A 27,208-nucleotide genomic window follows, 5' to 3' on the forward strand; every position below is an offset into this window, starting at 1 on the left:
GAGTAGAGGTAGAGACCTTACTATGAAGCGGTTATAAAAGGGATGGAATCTTCGAGAAATCTGAAACCAGAATCCCCCAATCAATGGCAAGCTTCCTAGAACCCGGTACTGGAAGGACATTCTAGTTGCAAGCCTTCTCCAGGGACCTCACTGTGGTGCCATTAACGAAACCCAGCTTCTCTCCAGAGGGTCAGCTTCTCTCTGCATCATTTTCCTTCTCTTCCTTATTCCATCTATCTTAGTGTTTTGCAAAGCATGTCTCTGGTAGAATGTGAGACAATTTCTAGAAGGCATATGAGTGAACATTTTTATTTTGAATACTAACTCTATTTTTATTTATATGGGGGGAACCATATCTTAAAAGTGAGTTGATTTAAAGAAAAATAGTGCATAAATATTCAAGGTATGATGTTACAGCAAAATCATGAAGGTGGATCACAAAGGACTGAAATTAGAGAAACACTGGACTGGCTGGTCATCTTCATATTTCACTACAGATCCCCAGGACATAGGATCTTATGGCCCGACTCATCAACGTCCCCTCTCAGGCAGCTCTTTACCTGCTGTGATAGGCTGCAGGCCTGCCTGTGGGATCCAGCGTCCATCCTTAGACAAATCAGGGGTCAGGGAGGTATGGTATGAAATGTGGCTGCCCGTGGTCTGACTCTTCCTCCAGGGCTGGGGACAAGGCAGTTTCTTTTGGAAAATTCTGTGTACAGGTGTAGTTTGATGTGTTATTATGGGCCCCCGGTTCCATTGTAACTCCTGTGGCACTGCTGCTGTTCTGGAGTTTCTGAGGTTTCCATCCTTCTGTCACCTCTACTCTGAGGAATGGTTGTGAGATTGAATGTGATCATTGATACCAAGGTGTTTTGAAAATCATAAGCACCTCACAAATGCAAGATGTTATTACCACATTTAATAAATATACTACTATGAGTGACAGACAGAGGGATGGGAACCCAGATTCCAAAGGAAATAGCTCATTTTCCCCAAGAAAAGGAAACGATTGAAGTTCTACCAACAAGCAGTTGTGTGAACTCAGATTAGTTGGCCACTTCTTAGCTGTGTGACCTTGGACAAGTCCCTGCCTCAGTTTTCTTATTTCTAAAATGGGAACATTTGTGACTGTGCTTCCTTCCCTCAGGGTGGGGCCAGGGGCAGGAGACTGCCCTCCACTCTCTGCCCCAGGGCACCCTAGTTTCTTTATCTCAGTCCCTTCGTGGGTTGAGGACAGATTTGAACTAGGTAATCCTTACCATCCCCCATCCCTTCCAGCTCTTAAATTGATTCTAACCAACCCCCCTCTCCAGGTCCACCTCCAACCACCACTCTGGTCCTTAGAAACCTTTCCTCTAGAAACCCCACAACATAGAGAAAAATATCACCCTGTTTTGTAAGTTATGCATTTGTGAAAATTTGCGTTCATGTCACACTTTTGTAGTAAAAATTTTATATTCCCTTTGCCCTAGCTTATCTGCTTAGAGATGTTTGCCTTTTACTTATTATTGATTGTCAATTGGCTGCAGTTACTCTTTGATCTTCCCTTTTGTTTGAACTTGAATGCCACCCACACTGTCTGCCCCAGCCCCTCTATTAAACAGTAATGATACGTAAACAATCTCAGAGGCCCTTGGGGAGCAAATCCGCCCTGAGGCCAGCCTCCCTCGGGCCTGTGAATTGTCATTCCTGAAGCTGTCTGTTTTGTAAGTTCTTCTGCCAAGTTTCTGTGGGAGCAGAGGGATCATTTTCTCCCTTTTCAAAGAGCAGGGTGAGCTGAGGCCTCGAGCTGGCAAGTCCTTTAAAGTCATTTTCAAAGGAAACCTGAGTTGCAAGGCCATGTGGCTGGCAGAGGGCGGTGTAACTTTCTGAGGCTCTCTCTGGGGCTTTGGGTGGTCAGCCCCTGCAGCCTTCCCAGCACGTGCTCGGAGCCTGCTGCAGAGGCACGGCCAAGGGACACCACTGTCCAGCCAGAGGCCCGAGGGCACAGCAAAGGCTCTGCTTCATGTCCCCACCCCACTGCCACTGCCACCCAGGAACGGGAAGAGGGGAGTGAGGACTTTCTCCTCTGCACTGGTGGCCAGGACCACACTTGTCCTCACCATTCTTACTTCTCATCCATCAAACTTGGTTCTTGAGGTTTTCTGAGGTAAAATAAAACGGGGTGTCAAAGTAAGCCAGGGTGAACTTATGCCTGAATTATGGAATCATAAACAATCTAGTTAATCCAATCCCCTCAGGGGTGGTTGGGAAGGGGACCCAGAGAGGGAATGGTTGTCCCACGTCACACAGGAGGAGGTGGCTGACTTCCAACACAGAGTTCTTGGGACGTAGAACACTTCTGCAGGGATGGAGATTGGCTTGGCTCGTATCAATGCATAAAGTTTCTGGGTCTATAGATGTCTGTCCATCACACAGCAGACAGCAAAAAGTCTCCAAAGACCCCAAGGCTGAGGAATGCGTGAGCTGAGGCAGATGCCTCCGTACCATCCTTGGACCCCAGCAGAGAGAAATTGTTTATGAAGCCAGGAGGTGATGAGCCTTCTCACTTCACAGAAAGGGCAGAATCTCCAAGGCCCAGGGGAGGAAAGGACACATACATTGGTGTCAGAAGGGCTGTAACTGAGGTCATTTATCTAAAGCTCCGCCTAGAGCTCTGAGTGAGAAATAAAGTGAATGAAGCTGGTTAGAACAACTACCAAAAAAAAAACAAACAGAAAGAGGAGGGAACTGGCCAGAGATAGAGGCGAGAGGTCCATCCAAAACCCCCCACCCGAGCGCTTCATGACCAGAACCTGCAGTCTTCGGTCCAGCCTGTTGCCAGGGGCCAAAGGTGTAGGTCCCTGCCCAGCCAGCAGAAGCAAGCCCCAGCCTCTGCCTTTCTGAGCCCCCGTGGCCAGTGGCGGCTGCCCTCCGTGAGCACCTCCCACCAGGTGAAGAGCTGGGGAAACAGACTCATCCAAGTCTCAATTCCGGCACAAGGAAAAAAATCCCAGAACAAACCGACTTGACTTTTCAACATTTTATTCTTGTATTTGTACAGCTATATTTTACAACTCAGTAATGCAGTTTAGACACAGCCAAACCCTGTCTCCGGAGTAGTTATAACACAAGCATGACGCAGAATGGGATGAGACAAACATTCCCAAAGAGAGCTTAGTTAGTGATAACTCCAAGTCCCTGTGTCTGCCTACACTTCCAAAAGGGATGGTGCGGTCGTTGCCCGCTGAAAACTTCCATGAAAAAAAGGCACCGTAGGACACGTTGTACAGGTATATATACAAACCGAAAACTAGAACAAAACTACACATTTTTCCTTCCGCAGCTTTTTTTGTTCTTTTTTTTTAATACACACTTTGTAAATTGTAAACCTTCACTTGCAAAAAAATACAAATACACGGAGGCATTTTAGACAAAATATTTTCTTACTTATACAGATGCAATACTTAAAATATTCTCTTAAGTGCTCTTTCCCATAAAGATTCTCAGATCCGTGTCTGCCTGCAGATACAAAATCGAGCCTTTAACGCGGTTTTATATTTTTAATATATCTTTTTTAGGTTTATATATATTTATTTTATATATATATATATATTTATATATTTACAACTCTGCCATATATTCCTTCACCTTTGGTTAAAAAAATTAAAGCCCTCTCTTTGATAACATACCGAAGTCTCTTCTTTTAAAAGAATGCACATTTACATACAAAAGAAACATCTGATCCCACAAAACATATACATTCCTCATTTTGCAGACTGAGTCAAGTCAGAACTTTTGCATACTCCCCCAGCTTCGATATATAAAATGATTTTGCTTTTTGCTGACATGGTTCGCCTTACACATAGGAGAAGAAGCAGTATTATTTTCTTAATGTTTTACGGCAGTGGGGGAGGGAAGCGGCCTTGGCTCCCCCTCCCCCCGCCCCTCCCCCACCCCCCCCCCCCCCACACTCCCCCAGCTATGATTTGCACTAGTGGATGAAAGAGGCACTACATCATGGGATGAACATGGTAAAGTGTTACAGTATCCTTTGGGTAGACTCTGAGAAGGGGCTCGAATGGAAAGCATCAACACTCCATGCTTCAGCAGGCTTTGGGGAGCTCCGGGGGCAGGTCAGTGGCGGATACACGGTATTGCACCTTGGTGTTGGTAATGGCACCATGCTTCTGGCGCAAGTGAAGACGCAGCTGGCTTTTGTGACGGAAATGCAGGTTACATTTCTCACACTGGAAGAGAACCAGAGGCAAACTGTTAGTCATCAACTCAAGAAACATGTCATTACTCAAGGACCTTGAGAAGGAGATTCTCCCTTCAAGGGATGGGGCAGCCCTTCCCTCTGGAAGGCCAGTTTGAGAACCCACATGAATTCTGGCTTCTGCTAAGGGACAAGTAAGCTGTGTACAAATGTCCCTTCCTTGCTTTCCAAAGTGTTGGTCATGCTTTTACCCCACTTGAGATGAATTTCCCTGCTTCAGCTCCACAAGTTCAAGTCTAAACCAAAAATGCAGTTCCGATGCAGACTCCCCAAATTTTTAAGGCTTTCCTGAATCCCTCAAGGATGAAAATAATCCCTCTTTCCTTTGACTTCTGTAAGATTTCTAGCCTTGCCATGTAATGCCAGATAGCCTTGCCATCCCATGCATTAGCATCCTTCTCAGGTAGGGAATTCTTTGATGGTGGTGAGCACTTCTTACTAAACTTTATAATCTTCCCAGTTCCTAATAGAATATACCTCAGACAATTATGCAGTAAATCTGAACATTCTTGGATAAATGGATTAGAACAGTCTGAATTCATAAAAATTCTGGAATCTAGGATATGCTTAAAAAATACAGTTATATTCCTTTAAGTTAGTGTGTACACCTCAGATCAGCTAACAAGGCATTAGCAAGTAGAGCTGTTTCTTGCTTTGATTCAATGAATGGATGATAATGGTTTTAGTGGGAAAGTTCTTTAAAAATAAAATGGATGACTAAATGTAATGGGGTAACCTGATGCAATCCTGGAACAGAAAAACATTTTAGGTAAAAACTAAGAAAACCCAAATAAAGTATGGACTTCAGTTAATCATAACGTACCAGAATGGGTTCATTAGTTGTGATAAATGTACCCTAGTAGTAAGACGTTAGCAACAGGGGAAAACTGGGTATATATGGGAACTCTCCATACTATCTTTGCAACTTTTCTATAGATCTAAAACTATCCCCTAGGGGCTTCCCTGGTGGCGCAGTGGTTGAGAGTCTGCCTGCCGATGCAGGGGACGTGGGTTCGTGTCCTGGTCCGGGAGGATCCCACATGCCGCGGAGCGGCTGGGCCCATGAGCCATAGCCGCTGAGCCTGCGCGTCCGGAGCCTGTGCTCCGCAACGGGAGAGGCCGCAACAGTGAGAGGCCCGCGTACCACAAAAGAAAAACAAACACAAAAAACTATCCCCTAATAAAAGTGTAATAAGATATGTTCATATAGAGAATATGTTTTAAAATAAAAATGGAAATATATTTAGAAAAATTAAAAAATTAAATGGGCAGGCAGTGAGTAGAAAGAGCCCCGGTCTTGGGAGACAAGGGCCCCTCATATCTATGGCACCCACTGCTGTGTGTCCTGAGTGCGGCATTTCTCTCTGAGCCTCGGCTTTTCCTTCTGTAAGGGGCTGAGTCAATACACTCTGAAGGTCACTCTTAATTCTGACATTCCTGTGCATCTAAACATCCACAAAATAATTGAAACAGCAAATATGTACTGGACTCTCACTATGGGCCAAGCACTGTTCTGAACACTTCAGGGAATCCATTAATTTAATATGACTCCACGAGGTAGGTGTTATTATCAGGCTAATTTTACAGATGAGGAAATTAAGGTACAGAGAAGATAATTAATTTGCCCAAGAACAAAAGCAAGTAAGAAGATGTTCACTCAAGGATTGATAAACAACTGAATGAAAGTGACCACCTTTTCAGGTTAACACTTGCGATATGCGTTAACGATGTATCCATTCGCCCTGGTGCCCATCACGACCTAGAGCGATGCCATAAACTCAGCAAAGCCAGCCTCATCTGTAACAGTAGTTTCCACACCTGTAAACCATGGGACTCTTTTTTCAAATTAAATGGAAACTGGAAAGGGAAAGAGACTGCTACTGTCTCATTCCCGTCCTGTCCTGCGGGGTTGCAGAACCTCAATGATTGAAAGAGCACAGTTTGAAAACTGCTCATCTACAGCACCCTCACTATTTCATAGAGAAAGAAAACCGTGGCCCAGTGAGAGCGTCAGGGTTTGCCCACAGCCCTAAAAAGGGTCATTGTCAAAGCTGGAATAAGAACCCAGATATCTCAGCTACCTGGCCAGTATCTTTCCCCTTTACAGCAGAGATCGGCAAACTGTTTCTGTAAAGAGCCAGAGAGTAAATATTTTACACTTTGTGGGCCTGATATTCTCTGACACAACTACTCAGTTCTGCATTATAGTGTGAAAGAGGCCAGAGACATACGTAAACAAGTGAGCCTGGCTGTGTGCCAACAAAACCTTATTTGTAGACATTGAAATTTAAATTTTATATAATTTGTATGTCACAAAATATTATTCTTTTGATTTCTTTTTAGCCATTTGAAAGTATAAAAACCATTCTCAGCTCATGGAATTTCAAAAATTAGCCCACAAGCCATAGTTGGCTGAGACCCTGCCCTAGAACACTATGATTCCAATGGCCCGATCATGGCCTTTCGCTGCTGGTCACCTGCAGTTGCCTTTTCTCCGTTCTTTTCCCTTGTATCACCACATTCTTCTGGTTCTCCTCCTACTCTATTGACTGCCCCTTCTCAAACACCTTAGCTCCTCTGAAGTAGACATGTAGCCCAGTTTAGGGCCGTGCTGGAAGCACTCAATAAGCGATTGTGGAATGAATGAATGACTCCGATATCTATGCATTCACAATTCAGACCTCTTTCCTAAGGCCCGGATCACCTAGCCCAACACCTCCACTTTAAAGATGAGTAAACTAAGACTCAGGCCAAGGTCAAGCTGGTTGTCTTAGGACCATTAGAGTTCAGTGGTCATCCCACTGCGTGCCTGAGATTAGAGCAAACAGTCCTGCGGCCCCAGCCCTCCACCTCCGCACCCGTCCCAGGCCAGCCAGCAGCCACGAGAGGCTAACGTACATGGTAAGGTTTCTCTCCCGTGTGGATTCGCAGGTGGCTCTTCAGAGTCTGAAGGTGCCGGAAACGGGTGCCACAGATTTCACAGGGATAGGGCTTCTCGCCAGTGTGGATGAGCACGTGGGCACGGAGGTGGGCCACCTGCGCAGGAGAGCAAAGAGCGAAGTGAGAGGCTCTGCCGGGGTGGGCTACAGACACGCTGCAGCCTCTCAGCGGCACCCGGGGCTAGGGTCCTTCCCCACGCCCTCTGCTCACCTGGACAAATCTGGCTCCGCACGTTTCGCACTTGTAGGGCTTCTCTCCGGAGTGAATTCGGGTGTGGGTTTTCAGGTTGGCTGGCCGGTTGAACTGGGCCCCGCAGATGTTACAGCGATAGGGCTTCTCACCTGTTACCGAGAGAAGGGGAAAAGGCAAGCCACACTCAGCAGAGGTCTCCACAGTCCCCGGGCCCTGGATTTCAAAGCAAGCTGCCCTTCCTGGGGCCACTTTGGCTTTCCTTCCCTTGGAAGATGTCAGAGAGAGGCGTCAGGGGTTGGCCACCCCTGCCTGCCAGCCCTCTCTTACACACGCACCAGCACACCTCGCCCACGGCCAGGCTCAAGAAGCAGGTGGTGACGTGGAGGGAGGAAAAGGACGCAGGGCGTGGGACAAGGAGGGAGCGAGCTTCCAAGGACCAGCCTTTTCATTGGGATTATCTAACTGTGGGACGTGGACATGTCACTCTCCTTCTCTGGGCCTCAGTTTCCCTCTCTGGAACCCAAGGGGTGAGTTCAGATGACCTGGGAAGGCTCTTCTAGCTCTTCCCTTGGGTAAGACTGATTCAGTCATCAACCCGCTCCCCAGAGAGACACAATCAGGCCGCTCTAGTTTCTCTCCTTGAGAACAAACACGCTTTTCCGCTTGTGGCAACTACAGCTGGATTCCATTTGCAGGAGAGCTGGGGCCCGAGTTGGAGTAGCTGCTCAGACAGAGGAAACCAATAGAAGGGCAGAGCCTTCCTTCATGGAAAGTTTCTGGGATAACAGACCCATTTAAAATACCAGGAGAGAGTCAACTTTGGACAACAATCAGGTTATTAGACGCTACCTGGGAAAGGAATGTGAGTTGATAAGGAACAAGCCCTTAGAGGGAATCAAGAGGCCTTTAGCGTTTTTCTGATTTATAAAAACCGAATCGACTTTGCCCCTCTCAGCCAAAGTTTCTTCCCCTGTGCAGTGGGATTAACACTTCCGACCCCAGCAAAGGTGGAGAAGCAAGACAGAGCCTGTCAGAGGAAAGACAAAGGATGTGGGGAGTGGCTGGGTCACTAAGCAAAGACATGGCGGGGCTAGGCCCGCACTCAGGCCAGGGCAGCACCTGCCCCCTGCCTCACCCCACCGGGCACCAAGGCCCTACACTGCTTTCTCGAGAATGCTCTCCCCGCCCTGCCCCTGGGGAACCCTGGTGAGCTCGGGGGGTGGGGGCAGGGTGTACAGGGCCATACCCGTGTGGACGGTCTTGTGGCTGGCGAGGTTGCCCTTGTAGCGAAAGGAGGCCTGGCAGCGGTCACACTTGTAGGGTTTGTCACTGTGGGTCTGCAGCGTATGCCTCTTGAGGGAGGCCTCCTCAGAAAAGCGGCAGTCACACTCATTGCAGAAAAAGGCCCCGTTCTCTGTCGGAGGTTGGGAGGGGGCACCAGCGTCAGCACCACAAGGAAGGGAGGTAGGGCTCCGAGGCCTCCCCACTCTGGAGCTCCCCCCAGGGCCAAACTGAGCCCCCAGCGCCCTCTCTGCCCACGGTTCACGGGAACCCAGAGCAAAGGGCCTGTGCAGATTCTCTTTTTCTTAGCATTTAGAGTCTCAATCGTGGAGGCGAAAGGAGACAGATTTGAATATTAAGGTATAGGAGGGAAACTCAAACCCCCAGGTACCCACATGGCCTGCGTCAGCTTGAGGAAAGCTTGGCACTTCCTTCTCTCGAGAGCTCTGAGAACTGACTTTCCTTATCAGGTCATAGTTCTACTCACATTCATACACAGAAGCCCTCGGGTAAGACAGCCTCTGTCTGTGTCTCTATCTCCAAAATCAGGATAATAAACCCCTGTCCTGCCTACATCTCAGGATCACGTTGTATAACATAAAGCATCATAGGAATGTAAGATATGAATCAAAGTCAAAGATACTTTGAGGTCATCAAAGGAGGAATTAATGATGACCATGGTCACCCTTGCACCTATCTGGACTTCATGTCTCCCAAACAGTTTGAGATAGGGAGACCAAAGATGATGGTGGAAGTAGAAACACAAGCCCAGAGAGAAGGAACTGGAGTGTAGAGCAAAGGCAAATGGCCACGGGGCCAGGAGGGGACAGTCCCTGCTCTCCCAACTATCGGTCCATGACCCTGTGCCAAGCCTCTGAGTGTAAATAACTAATTTTTTCTTTTGTTTTAACAATTTGGAAATGACACATCATGGCGGTTTACCCCTGAAGAGGCATCACTGGGCTATCCTGCTACAGACAGAGCTGGAGGAAGAGGTAAAAACTGGGGAGGCCAGTCACACACTATCCAGAAACGTCAATTAATAATCAGTTCAACTAATCGAATTCAGCTGACAATAACTGAGTGCCTACCCTGTGCTAGACTCACTAGGCCCGATGGGAAATGCAGGCATGAATAAGGCCGGATGCTTCTCCTTCTGGAACGTACAGCCTAGCAGGGTGAACCAACACGCACACCAATCAGTTTGGGTCCAGTGGGCCTGAGAAGGCTCCGGGAGCTGGTTATAGCCAGCCCCACAGCCAACTTTGCTGGAAGGAAGCTGAAAGGGCTGTGTGGTCCTTCTGTAGTCCCCCAGATTAACTCAAATTCCCCAACCCTTGCTTTGGTCAACCTAGTTCCCTACGAGGTCAAGAGTGGGACTATGGGTTGCTGATTTAAATGCCATTGGACTTCCAACCAGCGGCTTCTCCCAATCAATGACAACAGCGTAAATAAATTGGAAACACAAGGCCTGTGGAGCAGAGGTAGAGGCCAGGGGAGGGAGGGGAAGGAACTCACCACAGCTGGAATCTGAGTACTCAGACTGGGTCTCTCCCAGCTCCTCGGGGAACGTGGGACCAGTGGCGTGGAGGCACATCTCTGCGTGCTGCGGGGACTGAGAGCCACAGGACGTGCACTTGGGGGCGTGCAGGTAGAGCGGAGAGTGGCTCTCACTGCTGCTGCGTGGGGAGCCGGTCAGTGACCTGCAGGAGGGGGTGGGGAGGAAAGGGCCTCAGCAGCTGGAGCAGGGCAGAGCGCTCTGCCTGGCACTTTTGCATCCCCTCTTCCCTGTGCTCAGGGCAGCCCAGAGGCCACTTGGAATCTGGAGTCACAGAGTTATTTATCCCCGAGCCTACCTCCAAATAGCAGACACATGGAGATCACTGATGGGGGCCACACTGAGCCCAAACTCCACTCCCGGGCCCAGTCTCCTCCCCTCAGTGCTACAGTCCACAGCCTCCCTCGGTCCAAGGCAAGGAAGAGGACTCCCCCCTGCCACAGAGATCGCAGGAGCCTGGGATTCTTGGAATGCTCGTCTACCATGGAGGGGAATTCTCTCTCTCTGTGAAAATATACCGAAGCTCAAGGTCCTTCCTCACTTAGGCCAATTCAATCAATAGGCCTTGGCCCATACCTCCAATGTGCTCAGCATTTCCGGCAAGAGCAGAACACAGCGCCCTGCACCCATCAGAAGTGACCCCAGAACCCTGCCCCGGTAAGCCCCGACCCCAGGTCCGGACTGCCTCTGAAATCACCTGTTGACGATGTTATTGAGCCTGCTGGCCTGTGGGATGGTGGAGTCCTCCACACTGGTGCTGAGCTTGGTTGGGGACTGGAGGTCAAGGGTCTCGGGCTCCATGGGCGGCTGGCAGGCCGCTGGGCCAGTGTAGGCTCGAGGGGAAAGGCGGCCCAGCTCGGCCTGCTCGGGCCCCTCTGGTTTGGCGTTCTGGTTGAGGCTGTTGAGCACGATGAACTTGTACTTCTTCCAGTTGCAGGCTTTGGGGTCAGTGGGGCTTTTGGCCGGAGGGGACCCGGAGGTCTGGAGGATGCAGGCGTTCTTGCTGCTGCAGGACTCCGTGGGTGAGTTGGGTTGGCAGTCGGACTTCTGGGGGCTCTGTGGGCTAACCAGACCCTTCCGGTTCAGGGGTGCATTGGGCGGCTCGAAATGCAGGGCAATCTCATCCTCCGACGAGGGCCTCTCTTCTTCTTTGCCGGCCTTGTCACAGGCGAAGTATGGGGCGCTCCGGGCCGAGGGGGCAGCAGGCTTGGGGCCCTCGGCCACACTGTAGTGCATATCACTCCGAGCCTCCTCCAGGGCTGCCTCCTTGGGTGAGTACACGTTGTTGTGGCCCACAGTGGGGGATAGCTCCATGGCCGGCCGACTGTACTCACTGGGGACTGGCCTGGCACTGTCGCAGGGGAGGGTCCGCTCCTTGGGGAAGGGGTTGGCCACAGGCATCCGGGCATCCCGCAGCTCCTCGTCAGAGAAGAGGAAGCTGCTGACCGGAAGGTGGCCATACATGGGGTACGAGGCTGGCGGCGTGGACAGGCCATTGTACAGGCTGGGGGCGAAGGCTCTGCTCTCACACCCAGGGGCGCTCCTCAGGGGCAGGCTGTTCTCCACCACCTCCCGGCCCCGATAGGCCATGATGCCTTGGGGCATCAGCATCCGGCTGTTCAGGAAGTCTTCACGGGGAGGCTTCACGGCAGGGACCATCTCTGCTTCACTGCAGGAGCAAAAAGAGAGAAGGCCCCGGCCTCCAGATCAGAACCTTCCAAGTGACACTAGTCTGTGAAACCACATTTGCACTTGAGTCAGTCAGACCTGGGCGATGTGGCTCTGGAGTAGGGAAACACTTGCAGTTACAAGGCAGTTCTGCTAAAAGTCTAGCAATCTAGCCCAGAGAAGGGAAGTGAGTTACCCACACAATCAGTGCCTGTTTAGACGTGATTTTGTATGTTTAAGTCCCATATGTATACATATGCGTGAATCTATAATTACTCAAATGTTATAGAACATAAAGCTATCAGAGTCCTTATCTCATTTCATCCTTACAGAAGGGATGTAGATCAGGAATTACTGTCTCCATTTTACACACCTGGAAACTGAGCTTCAGGGAGGGAAGAACTTATACGATGTTGGTGCCACATGTTTGGAGGGTCTTTGTTATACTGGTGCCCTGTGAAGAAGGGACTCGCTCTATATACTGCCTGGAGCCATGGGGAAGTTTACTTTGGAGAACAGGCAGCACGTACCAGCGTAGGAAGCCCTGGCTCTGCAGCAGCCAGACCTGGTTTCCAGTCCCTGCTGTGCCACTTAGCAGCTCTGTGACCTGGAGCAAGTTACTGAACACTCCAAGCGCTAAGGCCTGACCCAGAGAAAGCATTCATAATGATGATCTTGCCACCATTATCACCCACAGGAGACAAAGAGCTCAAGCTGCGTATACTTGAAGGGACATTATGTGGGTGAAAAATAGGCCAGCTCGGTCTGATCACAGTTAACAGAGCTAGAACCAAGGAGTGAAGGTGAAGGGAGCCAGATTTCAACTCGCTGTAAAGAAGAGCTTTCAAACTATCCAAGGGAGAACTGCATGGCTCTGGGAACACTGAGTTCCTGGCTCCTGGAGATGTTCAAACAGAGGCCGCAAACCTTTCTGTCTGAGAAGGGATGTAATTATCCTGGAGTAGCTGAATCAAACGGTTCTATAGAAGTCAAGCCCAAGTCTCTGTTCCACTTAGCAAAGCTCTTCCCTTCTTTGGCTCTCAGGTTCCTCATCTTTCCGTGATAGTCATGTCTTACCAGCCCTCAGGTAGGGGGCTAGACCCAGTGAACCCTATTTAATTCAATAAATGTTCTCTCTAGTAGGAGCAGGGTGACATAAAAGATGAGTAAAGCAGCCCACAGTCTGGTGGGGGAACTAAGGGGCATATGTAAATAGTTACAGTGGAAGCCTAAAGGAGAACTAAAATATGTATGCAAATAGTGAAAACAGAGGCAAAGTCTAAAAGACAGGCAAAAGGCTTTCAGACACAGCTGAAGAGCTGAGGAAAGAGCAAAGTGATGACTGCACAAACATCTATGAAGAAGCTGGCATCCAGGCGTGGTCTTGCAGGATGGGTGGGAGGAAAGGGTCTATCAAGTGAATGGAAGGAAGCAAGAAGTGGGGATGCACATGGCATATCTAGGTAGCAGGAGTGTGCAAAAGCAGTGGAAAGGTAGGTTGTGGCATATCACAGAGGATTATTTCTTCTGTGTGCAAGCATTATCAATTGTTTCCGACCCTGTCTGATCCCTTCCATCTCCGAGGCTTCCGTCTAGGCAGCAGCTCACCTGGCCTTGATGAACTTCCGGCAAGTGTCCACAACATGCTCCATCTGCAGGTACATAGCTGTGGCCATCACGGCCATGATGTTGCCCTCCCGCAGATTGAGCCGAGATGTGTACATGAAGTCCAGGAGGATGCAGAATCCCTCCGGGTTGATCTCAGGATCCAGGTTGATCACACTGAGGTTGCATTTCAGCTGGTCTGTGAAGATGCTGTAGAACAGGCCACTGTAAGACAAAGAAATGTCTCACTATAACAGACACATAGAAACTTATCAATTACAGTCACCACGGACGCTCAGCCCCTCTCCCCTGGACCTAGCTCCAGAGCTTCCATGGCAATTAATAATAGTTGCCATTTATGGAGAATTTACTAAATCCCAGAGAGTCATTACACACTTACATACACTATCCCGTGCTCCTCATAACCTTGCAAGGTAGATTCTATCCTTTCCTCCCTTTACAAATGGGGGAACTAAGATCAAAGAGGTCAAGTGAGGGCTTCCCTGGTGGCGCAGTGGTTGAGAGTCCGCCTGCCGATGCAGGGGACATGGGTTCGTACCCCGGTCCGGGAAGATCCCACATGCCGCAGAGCGGCTGGGCCCGTGAGCCATGGCCGCTGGGCCTGCGCGTCCGGAGCCTGTGCTCCGCAACGGGAGAGGCCACAACAGTGAGAGGCCCGCGTACCGCAAAAAAAAAAAAAAAAAAAAAGAGGTCAAGTGATTTTCACCAAGTCACAGAACCTGTATTCTTTTGGTCTTAACTGCACAGCTTACCAGAGCTAAACTTAGCACTCATTTGCAGTAACTATTTTGAGTCTATATCTTTGGAATAAGCATTTCTTTTCTTGTTCCATCACATTATCCTTATTTTTTAAATCTTATTGTATTTTTTTAGAAGCAAATTGGGCATTGATCACAAATAAAATGATGCCTACATCTACAGTTTACTGATTTTCTAAAAGTCCGTAGACTATTGCAAGGTCAGTACTCCTAGGAGAGCCAAGTCAGCATCAAGCCAAGCCTCCAGGTACCATGGTGTCTGGTAGAGGAAAGAGCACTCAGTGAGAGGCCAAAATTCTGGACTGTCATCTGGATTCTACTCTTTCTGAGCGTGTTGCCAGAAGTGAGCTAGACTTCACCCAGTAGTTAGCTAGACAACCTTGGGTAAGAGACTTCACTTCCCCACACCTTGGTTTCCTTCTCTGCAAAGCAGAAACAAGAGTGTCTCCCTTACAGGCCCGTGGCAAGAATGAGAATGTGTAGGGAACAGATTGATGCCTGGCACATAGCAAGCATTCGGTTAGCGTTACCTATTCTTTTTCTCTCTATATAAACCTCTTCACTATTTAAAACAAAGGTGCTTGTTGTAGATGTTGAATAAGTCCTCTACTAGCAATCAAGATCCCTGGCTCTACATCAGTTTGCCTATGAATGTCTTCATTTTATCATCTATGAAATGGAGCTAATCGTGCCATCCGTAACACAGGCCACTATGGAGATCCAGGGAGGTGCTGTAACATAAATTGCTCTGAACACTTGAAATACTTGTCAAGTATGAAGAATTAGCCAGCTCACTTTCACCAACTTACATATGCTCGGAAACACCCATAGAAATACAGTCATGGTATAAATAAATACAGTCATAGAAAAAAAAGAGCAAAAGATCTCAAATTAACTTGCTTAAAATATTTTAAAACTCGCTTTCACTTTTCATTTTTTCACTGGTTCACTGAAGTTAGTCTCCATGTTTGCCCAAAACACATCTCTTCCGGAGACAGTATATGATTTCTTCTCCCTGTATCCCCACAGAACGGAAACTCTTTCTTTTCTAAAAGTGTGTTCATTCGTTTGCTTCCTGAGAACCCACTCGGCCAGGCCATGTGCTGGAGATCTGGAGAAAAATGAGATGTGATCCCAAACACAGCCAGCAGCCTCCATGCTCCACACTGGCAGCCGGCACCATCGCTCCCCTTATATCCATCGTCCACCTTCCACTTCCAGACCCCTCACCTGCAGGCCATGAGGACCGTCTTATGGGCTCGGAACTGCTCCCGGCTCACCACTATGACAACATCCGTCAAGATGTCGCGGCTCCGGAGGCGATTAAGGTTGAGAAGAACGTCACTGGCGTGGCGGGTGAACTGGATACAGCTGTCAGCTGGCGAGGCCATTTTTTTCTTCACCTGAAAGAAAAGGTCAGAATCTTGTTAGTCCTCCAGAACCTGTTTCTTTCTTACCAGGAGTGTGAGAGCAGGTGGCTTAGCCTGCTCCCTTGTGTTTGCTTTTGAACAACTCATGGCACATCTCTGGGCATTACTCTTCATGTCTGTACAATGAGCTAATAATCTTTAACCAACTTGTTAACAGAAAACCCTATTGGGGAAAGAGGAGGGAATGAATATTTGTTGAATGTTTTCTCCACATACCAAACACGCTGCCAGCATTGAGAGGCAGTGAGTATGTGACAGGGGAGAGAAAGCATGCTTTGAAGGTTAGCGCGTGAGCCATACCTTTTGCAGGCTGTGTGACTTGGAGCAAGTTGTTTTACGGTTTCTGGGCTTCAGTTTCCCAAAATGGGAGTAGTAATTCCTATGCGGTTGTAAAACTTAGAGATACGTGCCTGGTCCACAGTAGATTCTCAAAAATCGTAGCTATTCTCATCGGCATCTCATTTCATTATCCCAGCCACCATCTGTCTCTCCCCTGCTAGGCTTCAGGATTGTCTGACTGTATCCTGAGCACCTAGCGCCTTGCTGGTGCATAGTAGGTGGCTAAATTAATGGGAACCGAGAAACGAGTAAGGGAATGAGTGATCGCACAACAGTGTTAAGACAGTCGAATGCAGGGGCAAAGGGGTGGGGGCTGGGTGTGACGGACAGGCAACCGGCTCTCCTTTATCTCATCTAATGAAGAGTGGCACCATTCACAGAGACACATACATCGGCAAATTAAAAGAAAACTTTGTCCACAAAATTGTAAAGCATATAATTCAATTTACTTACCCAATGCCTTGATTCACAGTCCAAAATTTTGCTTAAAACCTGCAGGGAAGATAAAAAGCAAACAGAAATTGATTTAATGAATGTAAGATTGTCCACTATAGTCTTATTTTAGGACACATATATTTAGTTTTACTTTGATAGCTGCAGCCTGCCAGCTGGTGCGGTTTTACCACAAGCTAGCAAACATTTTTTCCAGCTCGGCTCTTGCGGAAACAACGGGCATCCAAAGCCATGCGATAATGTTTTTACCCTGAGTACTGGGAATACAATTTCATACATTAATTACATATACATAGACACATTTATTTCCTCTCTCAGAGTAAAAAGTGTATGCCATCCAAAGGCCCTTGAGGTTATTGGAAAGAAAAAAATAGTGAAAGTGATTCTTTCAATACTAATGAGAATGATCCTTCAGGGGCCTAAAAACTCTGGATGCTTTTCAAAACCTGCTAAAATATTATCTTTCAAGGCCTAGAATGACTCCACAAGGCCAACAGGGTCAACATCTTTGTCCCTATTTCACTGATGACAAAACTGAGACTTGGGTTCAAGTGGCTTGCTCAGGACAAACAGCTAGGCAGTATTTCCTGACTAGCTGAAACACTTAAGACGGAATAAGGAATCTGCAGAATACAGCCTGAGATGGTATATCTACTCTTCTCCTTTTTTGAAATTTCCCCTCCCATCCCTCTTGGGCCTAAGACCAGATACAGGGCTACAAACTTCCGAGTTTGTGCTTCCCCCTGCTGGTGAAAGATTTAACTGTGAGGTTTAGCTGAGAACAGGACAGGAAGCGCTTAGGAAATATGGACCCTCTCCAAACTGGTTTCTCTAAAACAAAATAATTTAAAGCATAGGTGAAAGACTATCATTTATGATCACATGTGGGCTGCAAAACAAAACAATATTTGAGACCACACCCCCCCCCCGCCCTTGCCCGACTTTTTAAAAAGTGTAGCCCTTTAAAGTTATCTTCCGGGTAAAGGGGCCCGGGGCCAGGGAGGTCATATTGGGCCACATAAACGGTGAGTGACCTGGCCCTAGGTCTTCTGGCTTAAATTCCTGTTCCCTTTCCAAATCAGCCTACGTGCTGTAGAACATGCAAGACAGCACCCTGATGTGGGTGAATCTCATTTTTAAGTTCCTTCCCTCACACAAGCACTTTGCCCCCATTCCAGGCTGCTGAGTCTTACCAAATGAGCACTCTAAAATGAGAGGTTTCCTTGAGTCTGTAACCAAACACTCTGACATTTCTCTGTGGTCCCAAGTGCCAGTCACTCGGTCTCATCGGCTTCAAGGTTAATGTGTGCATGTGAGTGAGTGGGGATGGGGGAAGGAAATGGGGGAAGGGAGAGGATAGAAAAAGACAAAAGAACCTATTTATTTCCTCCTCTCCCCATTCTAACTCAAGATGGGCAAAGAGAGATACACTGAATGGGTCCTAACCAAAGTCCAAGGATGGTCTCCTTGGAAAACGAATGCTGAAGGCACATGTGAGGTTTATTTATAAACCTTCCCCTCTTCCCCCGTGGAAGAGATTCCCTCAACCCTTCTGGAATACCTAAGGCTGCCCTGGAACAAGCTTCAAACACCATCTTGCCTGTGGATTTCCAGTCACAGACTTTTGGAACCACAGGAAGCCCAGATTTGCCATTTCACCTTGACAAGTGGCAATGACTCACTCCAGATGCGGAATGAAACAAACAAACAAAACAATTCCCCTGGGTCCACTGTCAGCCAGGCCCTAGGTTGGGCACTTTCCACTGTAAACCTCTCGGCCTGGCTTGACCAAAAACAAGGCACATACACTAAGGCCCCTGTCCTTATTAAGTCCACTCCTTTCTCAGCTAGCTTCGTCTTCGGAGCCCCACAACTAGTGAGTTATGTGGGTTACAGTGGGTGTGGGCAACGCTGCCACCCTCTAGATGCTGCAGGTGTGGGAGCACTACAGCATCTGGTTTGGTTTTTGGGACCACTCAGCTCTTTCCCATCCATTATTGTGGCTGATAACAATAACAGCCCCCATTTACTCGGAGGCCACTGAGGCTCCAGGGGATGTCTTGCCCAAGATCTCAGAACTAATTCCAAGCAAAGCCCAGGATGAACCCCGTCTCCTAGCTTCGGCCATCCCACCAATGCCAAACGCAAGACTCACTCCACAGAAACTACCGAGAGAGCAGAGCTGTCAAGGAGAAACTGACATCTGCAAGGGCCCAGACGTGGGCTCTCCCCACCCCAGCCAGCCCCAGTCGCGGAAACCACCAAGTGAGAGCTAAACATGGTCTTTTTCAGCCCACACACTTTCCCTTTGGCGCTTTCCCTGTGTATTTTCAATGAGGCACCTTGAGAAGGCAGATCCTTTAAAGGGTTTGAAGAAGAAAAAAAGAGGGAACTCCTCCTCCAAAAAGTCAAAGAGAAAGAAGACAGCATAAAGGAGAGGGAGAGAGACAAGAGGTGAGGAGAGCAAAGCCATCCAATATGAAAGACCCCAGCCTTTCCCTCCCGCCTCCAGAGGCAGCCCCCGTCTCTTGCTCACACACAAGGGCACAAAATCGAGCCGTGCGGCCAGGGCAAGCCCGCGCAAATCCGCAGATTCGCCCACCCCCATCACACCGTACCTGTCTGCCAGGGACCGCCCACCCCCGGGCGTGCTGCCCGCACCGCGGCCCGTCCACCTCGAAGACCCCGCAGGCGCGGCGGACGCCCGTTGGTACCCCGGTGGCAGCCCTTAATTTGGTTACATTCAAAAAAAACTTTTCGTGCACCTCGGTAACGAACATTATGTGTGCCTTTTTTCTTTCTCTTTTTTTTTCCTGTTACGCCGTCAAGGCAGGGGGCAGTGAGGGGAATGGCACAACCCTCTCATTCCCGGAACGCAGTCGATCTCAACTCAGCGGATTTCAAAGAACACTCTCTGCCTATCGCCGGCTCCAACGAGAAGTAACTTTCCAGGAAGCTGCCGGCCCGGACGGCCGCCAGGATCGCAGCCTGCGCCGCGCGGGCCGCCGGGGATTCACCCGGCGAGGTTGCAGGAGGGGGTGGGCGCCCGGGGAGGAGGCTCGCGAGGAGTACGGCACACTTTCCCCTAAATACCTCGTTCGCTCCCGGTCCAGAACTCCTACTGTTCACCTAGTTCAACCCTTTCCCCATAACAATTTTATAAATAGGGAAAGTCAGGCACAGCTGGTCTAGAACCCAGGATTTCGAGTCCAATCCCAGGCTTATTTCATGACTTCAAGTTGCCGAATTCCGGTGTTTGTTTGCCTGGTGTGTCTTTTTTTTTTATCTTTCTTTCTCTCATTTTGCTTGCCCCCCGCCCCTCCCCCTGTTTTAAAGGGAGTGGTTAGGCGAGGCCTCAAGGTAAAAAAGATGGAGTCCCGAGGACTGAGGGTCTCCATCCAGCGCTCCCCAGACGAGTTGGAGGAAAACTAAACAGAAAGCCCCTTCCGCCTACGTTGGCAAGAAGGCGAACCCAGCTCGGCTTGGTATCCGCCTAAGATCTTTAGAATAGGAGCTGTCAGGCCGAACCCGGCCAGATTTCGGAATTTCCGAATCCGATTTCTCCGAAACCATAGAGAAAAGGTTGGGATTCGGCAGGGCCCTGGGCGCAAACCCTATCGCGTTCATGGGCGCGCTCCAAGGTTGCCTCGCCTTCCCGTGGCCTTTCTCGGAATTAGAATCCCTGGGCGCCATCGCCTAATCGGTCTCAGTATCGGGCTCCGAGGGGCACTTTTGGGGGCCGGGAGGTGGGGGGTAGGGGGCGCGAAAGATGCAACCTGTAAGGCCGCAGTCCACTCCTAAAACTGGCGGGTAGCGTCACAGTGCGCCGCGCATCACATCAGCAGCGGAGGCGGGGTCAGTAAAGACTGGGCCTCTCTGGCTTCATAAAATCCCACTTTCTCATCCCTTCGCCCGGTGGGGTAAAGGTGAAAGCGGAGGCTGAAATTTAATATGGGATGGGATGAGAATCTAGGAAGGGAAGCTAAAATTAAGTAAATGCATTTATTGTAAATTAGGAGGCCAGTGGTTCCGGGACTAGCTCAAACCTAATCATGTTTTACCGCTGCCTAACACTAGAGGGAGCCCTCCATCAAGGCTTAAAACCGACAACTCCTTGTCGCCCCGCCCCTCCTTCCCATTGACCTAGTTTAGACGCAGTCTCCCGATTTGGAGAATGCCTTCCGCCCTTCCCCCTTCAATATCGCGTTCGGGTTTTGGATTATTGGTCATCTAATAACTCCAATAAGCCGTTGAGAAATCCAAAGGAGAATGTGGAAGTGCGGAGCACTCTTTAGGGGCAGGGACGGGGGATCTTAATAAGGTTGGAGCTGCCTCAGTGGAACCAGCATCAGGGCTCCTTTCGGAGCGCTCCCTTTCTCCGCAGCGTCTCAGCTAATGAGCTGCTCGGGTCTAGCCATGGTGATCTGGAGGTGGCGGGGTAGGGTCAAACCGCCGAGTTGTTTTTGTTTTGGGGGAGAAACACTCCTCGCGCTCTTGGCTGCGGGGCGGGAGGGTAGGAAGACAGTAGATGAAAGTGAATTTGATAACGCGGTGGCCTCGGCAGTCGCTTTGGGTGACCGAGGAGGAGTTCAGGGACATTATGTCCTGACTTTCATTTCTATCACACTTCCTGCCAACAGCGCTCTTGCAAGCCTGCAAGCTTCTAGGAAATGCAATAAAATAGAGGGATGTGTTTTATCATCAAGATCTGAAGAGGAGCTGCAGAAAGGACGCTCCCCAGGCGCCCAGCTCGTGACAGCCTTCCAGAAAGGGCCGGCAGTCGATGCCAGCCGACCACGAGCAAAGATATTTTGGCCATCCTGGCTGGACCGGGCTCGGCCTTTGCAAAAAGTCTGGCGGGAGAGGGGAGAGGCATGATCTCCCCAGGCAAACAACGCCTTTAAAAATCCGATCTGGACAGAAGTCAGCCAAGGTCTTTATTCACGTTAATGAAGATGGAAGGCACTAACTGTCCTTGGAAAGCGATGAGTCAAACTTGACCGCTCTTCAAACCCGTCCCCAGATTCGTTTCCAACCCGAACAGAGGCGCGTTTCTCCGACGCGGCCTCCAACAGCTCCCGCAGCGGGAGAGGCGGAACTCGATTCCGGCGGACCAGGGCGGTGGAAACAACGGCTTCTCCCGCGGGTGTGCGCGCCTGCGGTCGCTAGGGGCCGCCAGCACTCGGTCGCGCGTTTGCCATCTTAAATTTTGAGCTCCGAGAAAGAAAACTTTGCTGAGAAGCTGTTGTGGATTTCACTCTGCCTGTCCATAGGACCCACACACACACAATTGATTTCTCGCCAAGCCACTAAACAAAGTTTGGAAAGAAGGGGAAGAGAGCTATTTCAGGATCCAAATGTGAGCCTCGGGAGCAGCGAGGTGCATCTCTGCAAGTCTAGGGACTGGGCTTTAATCACGCCCTAACACACGCACAGCCCCCTCCCAAGAACTGAGACTCCCACCCCTGAGCACTACCGTAGGCTTTTCATGTCTGTGACTGAAAATCTTGGGCCATGCTTTCTAAACAAATTCCTCGGAGACAGCTGGGGAACCCTTTCCAACCTTTTAACCTAAGAGGTTAAAATCATGGCTCCCTCTGACTTCTGCTCCTTTCTCTTAGATAACTCAGAGGGGCGGAGATAAACTCGCCTTTGACTTTAAGTCACTGACCTGGAATTCAGAAGCTTAAAATCTGGTTCCGGTTAGGTCACTAACTCGCCATTAACCTTCTCATCAGGCCTGTTTCCTCAACTGTAAAGCGATATACGTCCTAGAGCCCCTGTGGCATCCCTCCACTATTGACTTTTCCAGGGGAGAGGCCACAGAGACTGGGAAATCGTGTTTTCAGAATCGGGTACTTTTCGGTTCTCTTAGCGGAGACAGATGCCCGTCGCTGAGTGGCTGTGGATGGAGCACGCATCCGCAGGCTTTCTAATTTTTATCCATCGTACCAAAACTTTGGAGGTTGGGTGTCATCCTCATTGGAGGGTACCCTCCCCTCTGTCAGTCCTAGCACCTGGTTGGGATACTTGGGGACCCGTAGGTGACGCGGTCGGTCCACTGCCCTAGGCGGGGAACTCAGCCAGGACCCACCACTAGGTGGCGGACTCAGTCCGTGCGAAAATCGCCGCGCGACCACAGCCTTCCACACCCGACTGCCCCCACCTTTTTGCTGTTGTTGTCTCTTAAGGGAAGGGGGGGGTGCCTCCATAGGGCAAAGCTGGAAAACACTGAATTTACTAGATGTAATTCCTTCTTCCCGATGCTCAGGCCTCTAGCAATCAAAACGCGGTATCTGGAGCTGCGTTCATGTAGTATATACCTTGATTCTTCCAGCCCGAAAGGCTGAATGTATTGGGAAGAGAAAGAAAGGGTACACATGTCTTCAAAAAGCAGAAGGCAGTCGACGGCATTACCAGAGCTTTCTGCCAAACACTGGTCGACCAACAAAACAGTCGGGAATAAACTGATTCCCACGTAGAAAAAGGGTCCTGGAGGCCAAGGGCAGGCTTAACAGCGCTCGGCTAAGCCGGGGATGGGGGAGTGGGGACGAGTTGGTCTTTTGGTGGGGCTCTCGTCTCAGAGTGGGAGACGGGGAGGGTTGGGAAGGGCCGTTCCTGGCTTCCAGTGGGGCGAAGAGAAACCGGCCAGCTTTCCCACAACACAGCACCCTCGCTCGGATCACTGCGGTGGCTTTCCCACTTGTTGCGCAGTGCAGGCAACTGGCACGCGCCACACTACTTTGACTCCCAGAGGACTCCAAACCCGGCTACGGATCAGCCTACCATTGCCCCAGTCCATCCACAAACCTCCCTCCCCGACCCACCCCCGCATACACCATCTTCAACCGCCAGCAAAACTACAGGACTTCCAGTCGCTATGGTTTTTTACACCAAAACATTCCTCCTTGTCTCAATATCAGACAGACAGCAGAATTCGGGTGCCCTGAGGGGTCAAGTCCAAGAGGGAAGGGGGGCTACCTCCGCCAGGAGAACTCCTCTACTTAAAGCCAACCAGGCAAGCCTCCCCGAGAGAGAGAGCGCGCGCGCGCGCGCGCACACACACACACACACACACACACACACACTCGAACTACTTCGCCTATTATGACACCATCCTAGCTTTTCTCCCTCCTTTTGAGAGATCAACTACAAAGTCCTTGTTTAAAAAGCTACTTTTATCTCCCCTTCCTAAAGAAAAAAAAAAAATCCTCAAAAGGTCATTTCACAACATTTTTCAAATATTTGACTTTTGCAAATAGATAGTTTCACCCACCGAGGGGTGGCGCTGCCGCACCACCTCCTCTGAATCGCTAAATTTTTCACAACAAAGTGGGTTGTGAGTGTGGCTACCCGGCAAAGGAGAGAGGGAAGGAAGAATTTTGACATCTAGCCATGGCTACCATTTACTCAACCAATAACTGGAACTCTTTAAGGCTCAGCAAACGACAGCTTAAGAGTCTGGAGTCCCATTCCTGTCAACCAAACACACAATAAAAATGGGACAGGCTTTTCAAGAAAGCAAGGGGTAGAACCCTTCAAAACTGAGCATAGAGGAAATGGCCAATTGTAGAATTCCCACTTCTAGCTGCCTTCTTCAAGTTGCCCGGTTTTTACAAACAGCTACTAGCCTTATTGTCACTATCAACAGACCCTTAAAACCAGTCAGTGCTTGGGCCTGCAGTATTGGAAATCTTCCAAATAGGATATTGGAACCTTCTATTTATAAGTGGGGGGAGGGAGGACTATTTCCCATCTTCAGGTTTCTATTTTGGCCTGAAGACTCAACTACAGTCATTTTAGCAAGGGAATGCCCATCTCCTGGTACTCCCTTTCCATTTCCTCCTCCCCCAGAGACAAATATCTTTTCTCCTTTTAAAAGAAAACACACATATATTTTAAAGCAAGAATGTGATTTCACCTTGTTCCTCTGAGCTCATGTTTGCTACCTCCAGGAATAGCGGGTGGACTAGGGCCAGATGAACTTCAACTTGGGTTGCAGATTTACGAGGCTCTGTTCCAGTGCCAAAGGCTCTTAGTAGTAAATAATGAGCAAAATAGATACCTGTCTCCTGACAGATCCTGCGGGCCCCCCTCTTACTTTTTTTTTAAAAGTTATTTATTAAAACCACACACACCTTGCAAAGAAAAAGGGAAACTGGCAGTCTCTGTAGAGGAAGCCGGTGGCATCGCTCAGAGCCACAAACTGTATTTCTAAACAGCCCTTTCCCTGGTTCCTTCTCTCCTGCCCCACTTTTTTTCTTTTTACTTTTTTTTTTTAAGTAAAAAAATGCATCTACTGACATTTTACTTAAAAAAAAAAAAAGAAAAAGACTAAAGCATTACAAGATTTACCTCCTGGAAACTATAAACTGAACACAAAATCCATAAAGGATTAAATCAGTTTCCTGCGGGGCGGGGGGGGGGGGGGATGACCAGCTCACAGAAGAGGTCAGGGACCCAGTAACAGCTCTGGACTTTGAGCACCCACTTTGGGGTCATTCCTTCGGCTCAGCTGTCAGGACCCCCACCACCAAGTCAAACATTTCGAGAAAGTGCACAACATAAAAAGGGTCTTTTTCATGCTTTTTTTTTAATTTGTAGGTTTGTGTACTTGTTTTCCATAGGATAGCTTTTAAAACTCATTATTGCCACACTAGTTCCATTTTTGGCCAGAGTTCCAAGATAATACGGCATCATAAAGGCAACGCAATCCACAGTTCTCAAGACGTTTACCACGGTCACTGCATCCGGCAGCGGGGTGGCCCCTCGCTCCCGCTGCTCCCCAGCGCAGCCGATTTCCGAGGCTCCAACTCCCCACCCACTCCCTCCCCGGGCCGCCGCCGCCGCCGCCTTCCCGCATTCTTACTCCCTCAAGGAGAGCCACAGGTTGCAAATCCAACCAACCTCGCAATCCGTTTTTGCAAAATCACTCACAAAGATCTCCCGTTCGCGCCCGCGCCCCCTTCTCCCGCGCCAGATCCCCCAGCCGGGGCCACAAAGTGCCCTTCTCTCCTCCCGGGTCTCGCACGTAGGACCGCGGGCTGGGGCTGTTTGTTTTTCCCCTGGCCCAGCGCAAGGACCTCGGGAATCTGAAGCCTTGACGCCGGCTACTCTCCGGCCCGCAGTTCTTGTTTGTTTGTTTGTTTTTACAAAGCCTGCACCATGGGAAAAATAAAATTTAGGAAAGCGGGGGAACAGCCATTGGGAGCTAACACCGAGTCACGAAGCGCCCAAAATACAAACACCGCGACCGCCAGAGATCCCGCCACCTTCCCGCTTGGCTGGGCCGTCCTGCGAAGGTTCCCGGAGTCCCCGCACGCTGAACAGCACCGCAGGTGCAAACGCGCACCCCTTTCACACCCACCCCCCAAATCCCCGTCCCGCCACAAGCTTCCTCCCCACGATGGGGTGAGGGAGCGCGCGGGGCTTCCCGACTCTCTAGACTGCAACCAAGAAAGAATAATTTTCAAAGTATTCAACATCCCCGCCCCCAGGCAAGCTAAACCTCCCCCAAAACGCAGGGGAAGGGGACACCAAAACACTCGGATCTCGTTAGGAAGACCACGGCTCTGAAAAGAAAGAGGAGAACCCCATACTTCAACTGGGTTTATGAAAAACAAAAAATAAAAACAAAACGAGGAGTTCGCTTGCATTTTTCCTCCCAAATCTCGGCTCGGAGGTAGGGAATCTAGAGGACCAAGGCCGGTGGAAGGGAGCCAGCGGGGCGAGCGAGCGGGCAGCCTCCCTCCTCGCCTCCCGGAGTGACCAAGAAGGACGTGAGAGGGGAAGGAAGGAGAGGCGAGGGAAAGGAGGAGGGAGGGAGGGAAGGCGAGGCTGGAGCGAGGGAGCAAGGAAGGCAGTTTGCAAGCGAGAAAAGAGGGAAAAAACACAGCCGCACGAATCCAGCGAGATCACAAGCCGTACGCAAGCAGCAGCAGAAAGAGCGAGAGCGCTAGCGCGCGTCCTCTCCGCCGTCTGGGGCCAGACAGCCCCCAGACTTGCCCGAATCACCACCCCGCCAAGCACTGTCTCGTCCTTTCTGCTCCGGCCGCCCCCTAATTCCCCTCCTTCCTCTCCTCCACCTCCTTTTCAAAAACCAAAACAACACAAGGGAGGGTGGCAAAAGCCTCCCCAAACCGGCCAATTCACTCAAAGACAACAAGAATAAAATAGTAAATATATAAAAATCTATATCCTAGAGTGGGAGAGACGTGGGACTAATCTTCGGCATTTATTTTAACACCTGACAGCTACAATAAATAAATATATACATTTACATCAATAGATACACATAGGAAACTTGTAGCCAAAGCATTTGGCAAGAGCGGAAAAAAAAGAATTAAAAGGTAAAATAATGATCATGAGCAGCGGCGGCGGCAGCGGCACCAGCGGCAACAGCGGCGGCGGCGGCGGCAGCAGCAGCAGCAGCGGCGGCAGCAACAGCAATAATCACCTGGTGTCCGGCCTTTCCTAGAAACTTCTTGCATCACCACTTCTAAGAACCCCAGTTCTAAGAATCAACAGAGCTCAATTCTCGGAATTTGAGCTGCGGGCCTTACCACTGCTACGTGGCAGGGGAGGACTCGGTGTCAGCTCTCCGCGACTTTTGCCTGCTTTGGCCCATAAAAAACCCTCAAAGCCACAATATTTTCCCATTGTCCGGCATATTTCGGGTTCCTCACAGGCTGGGCGTCTCGGGTTT

General features: G+C 49.6%; 1 protein-coding gene across 2 annotated transcripts; it reads right to left on the reverse strand.

The window, feature by feature from the left end:
- Positions 1-3,007: 3,007 nt before the first annotated feature.
- Positions 3,008-27,018, reverse strand: BCL6 (BCL6 transcription repressor). 2 transcript variants are annotated; one of them, XM_032629848.1, is made up of 10 exons: positions 17,697-27,012; positions 16,504-16,542; positions 15,512-15,684; positions 13,506-13,727; positions 10,927-11,898; positions 10,190-10,374; positions 8,637-8,804; positions 7,409-7,539; positions 7,157-7,294; positions 3,008-4,229 (listed from the first exon to the last, which is right to left on the reverse strand). In XM_032629848.1, the coding sequence occupies exons 3-10, from the start codon at positions 15,670-15,672 to the stop codon at positions 4,086-4,088; spliced, it is 2,121 nt and encodes a 706-aa protein (XP_032485739.1). In that variant the 5' UTR covers positions 15,673-15,684; positions 16,504-16,542; positions 17,697-27,012; the 3' UTR covers positions 3,008-4,085. The 2 variants fall into 2 exon arrangements, with proteins under 2 accessions (XP_032485739.1, XP_032485738.1); XM_032629847.1 differs by having other exon boundaries at positions 4,015-4,229; positions 26,960-27,018.
- Positions 27,019-27,208: the final 190 nt, after the last annotated feature.

The sequence above is a fragment of the Phocoena sinus genome, chromosome 4 (genome assembly GCF_008692025.1).
Source record: "Phocoena sinus isolate mPhoSin1 chromosome 4, mPhoSin1.pri, whole genome shotgun sequence".
NCBI classification, from domain to species: Eukaryota; Metazoa; Chordata; class Mammalia; order Artiodactyla; family Phocoenidae; genus Phocoena; species Phocoena sinus.

Excerpts from the sequence above, each read along its gene's own strand:
- BCL6 (XM_032629848.1), bottom strand. The coding sequence starts at position 15,672 with ATGGCCTCGCCAGCTGACAGCTGTATCCAGTTCACCCGCCACGCCAGT. Across the intron at positions 13,728-15,511 it reads ACGGTCCTCATGGCCTGCAG|TGGCCTGTTCTACAGCATCT; the intron begins GTGAGGGGTCTG and ends TTTGTCTTACAG. Across the intron at positions 8,805-10,189 it reads GTACTCAGATTCCAGCTGTG|AGAACGGGGCCTTTTTCTGC; the intron begins GTGAGTTCCTTC and ends AACCTCCGACAG.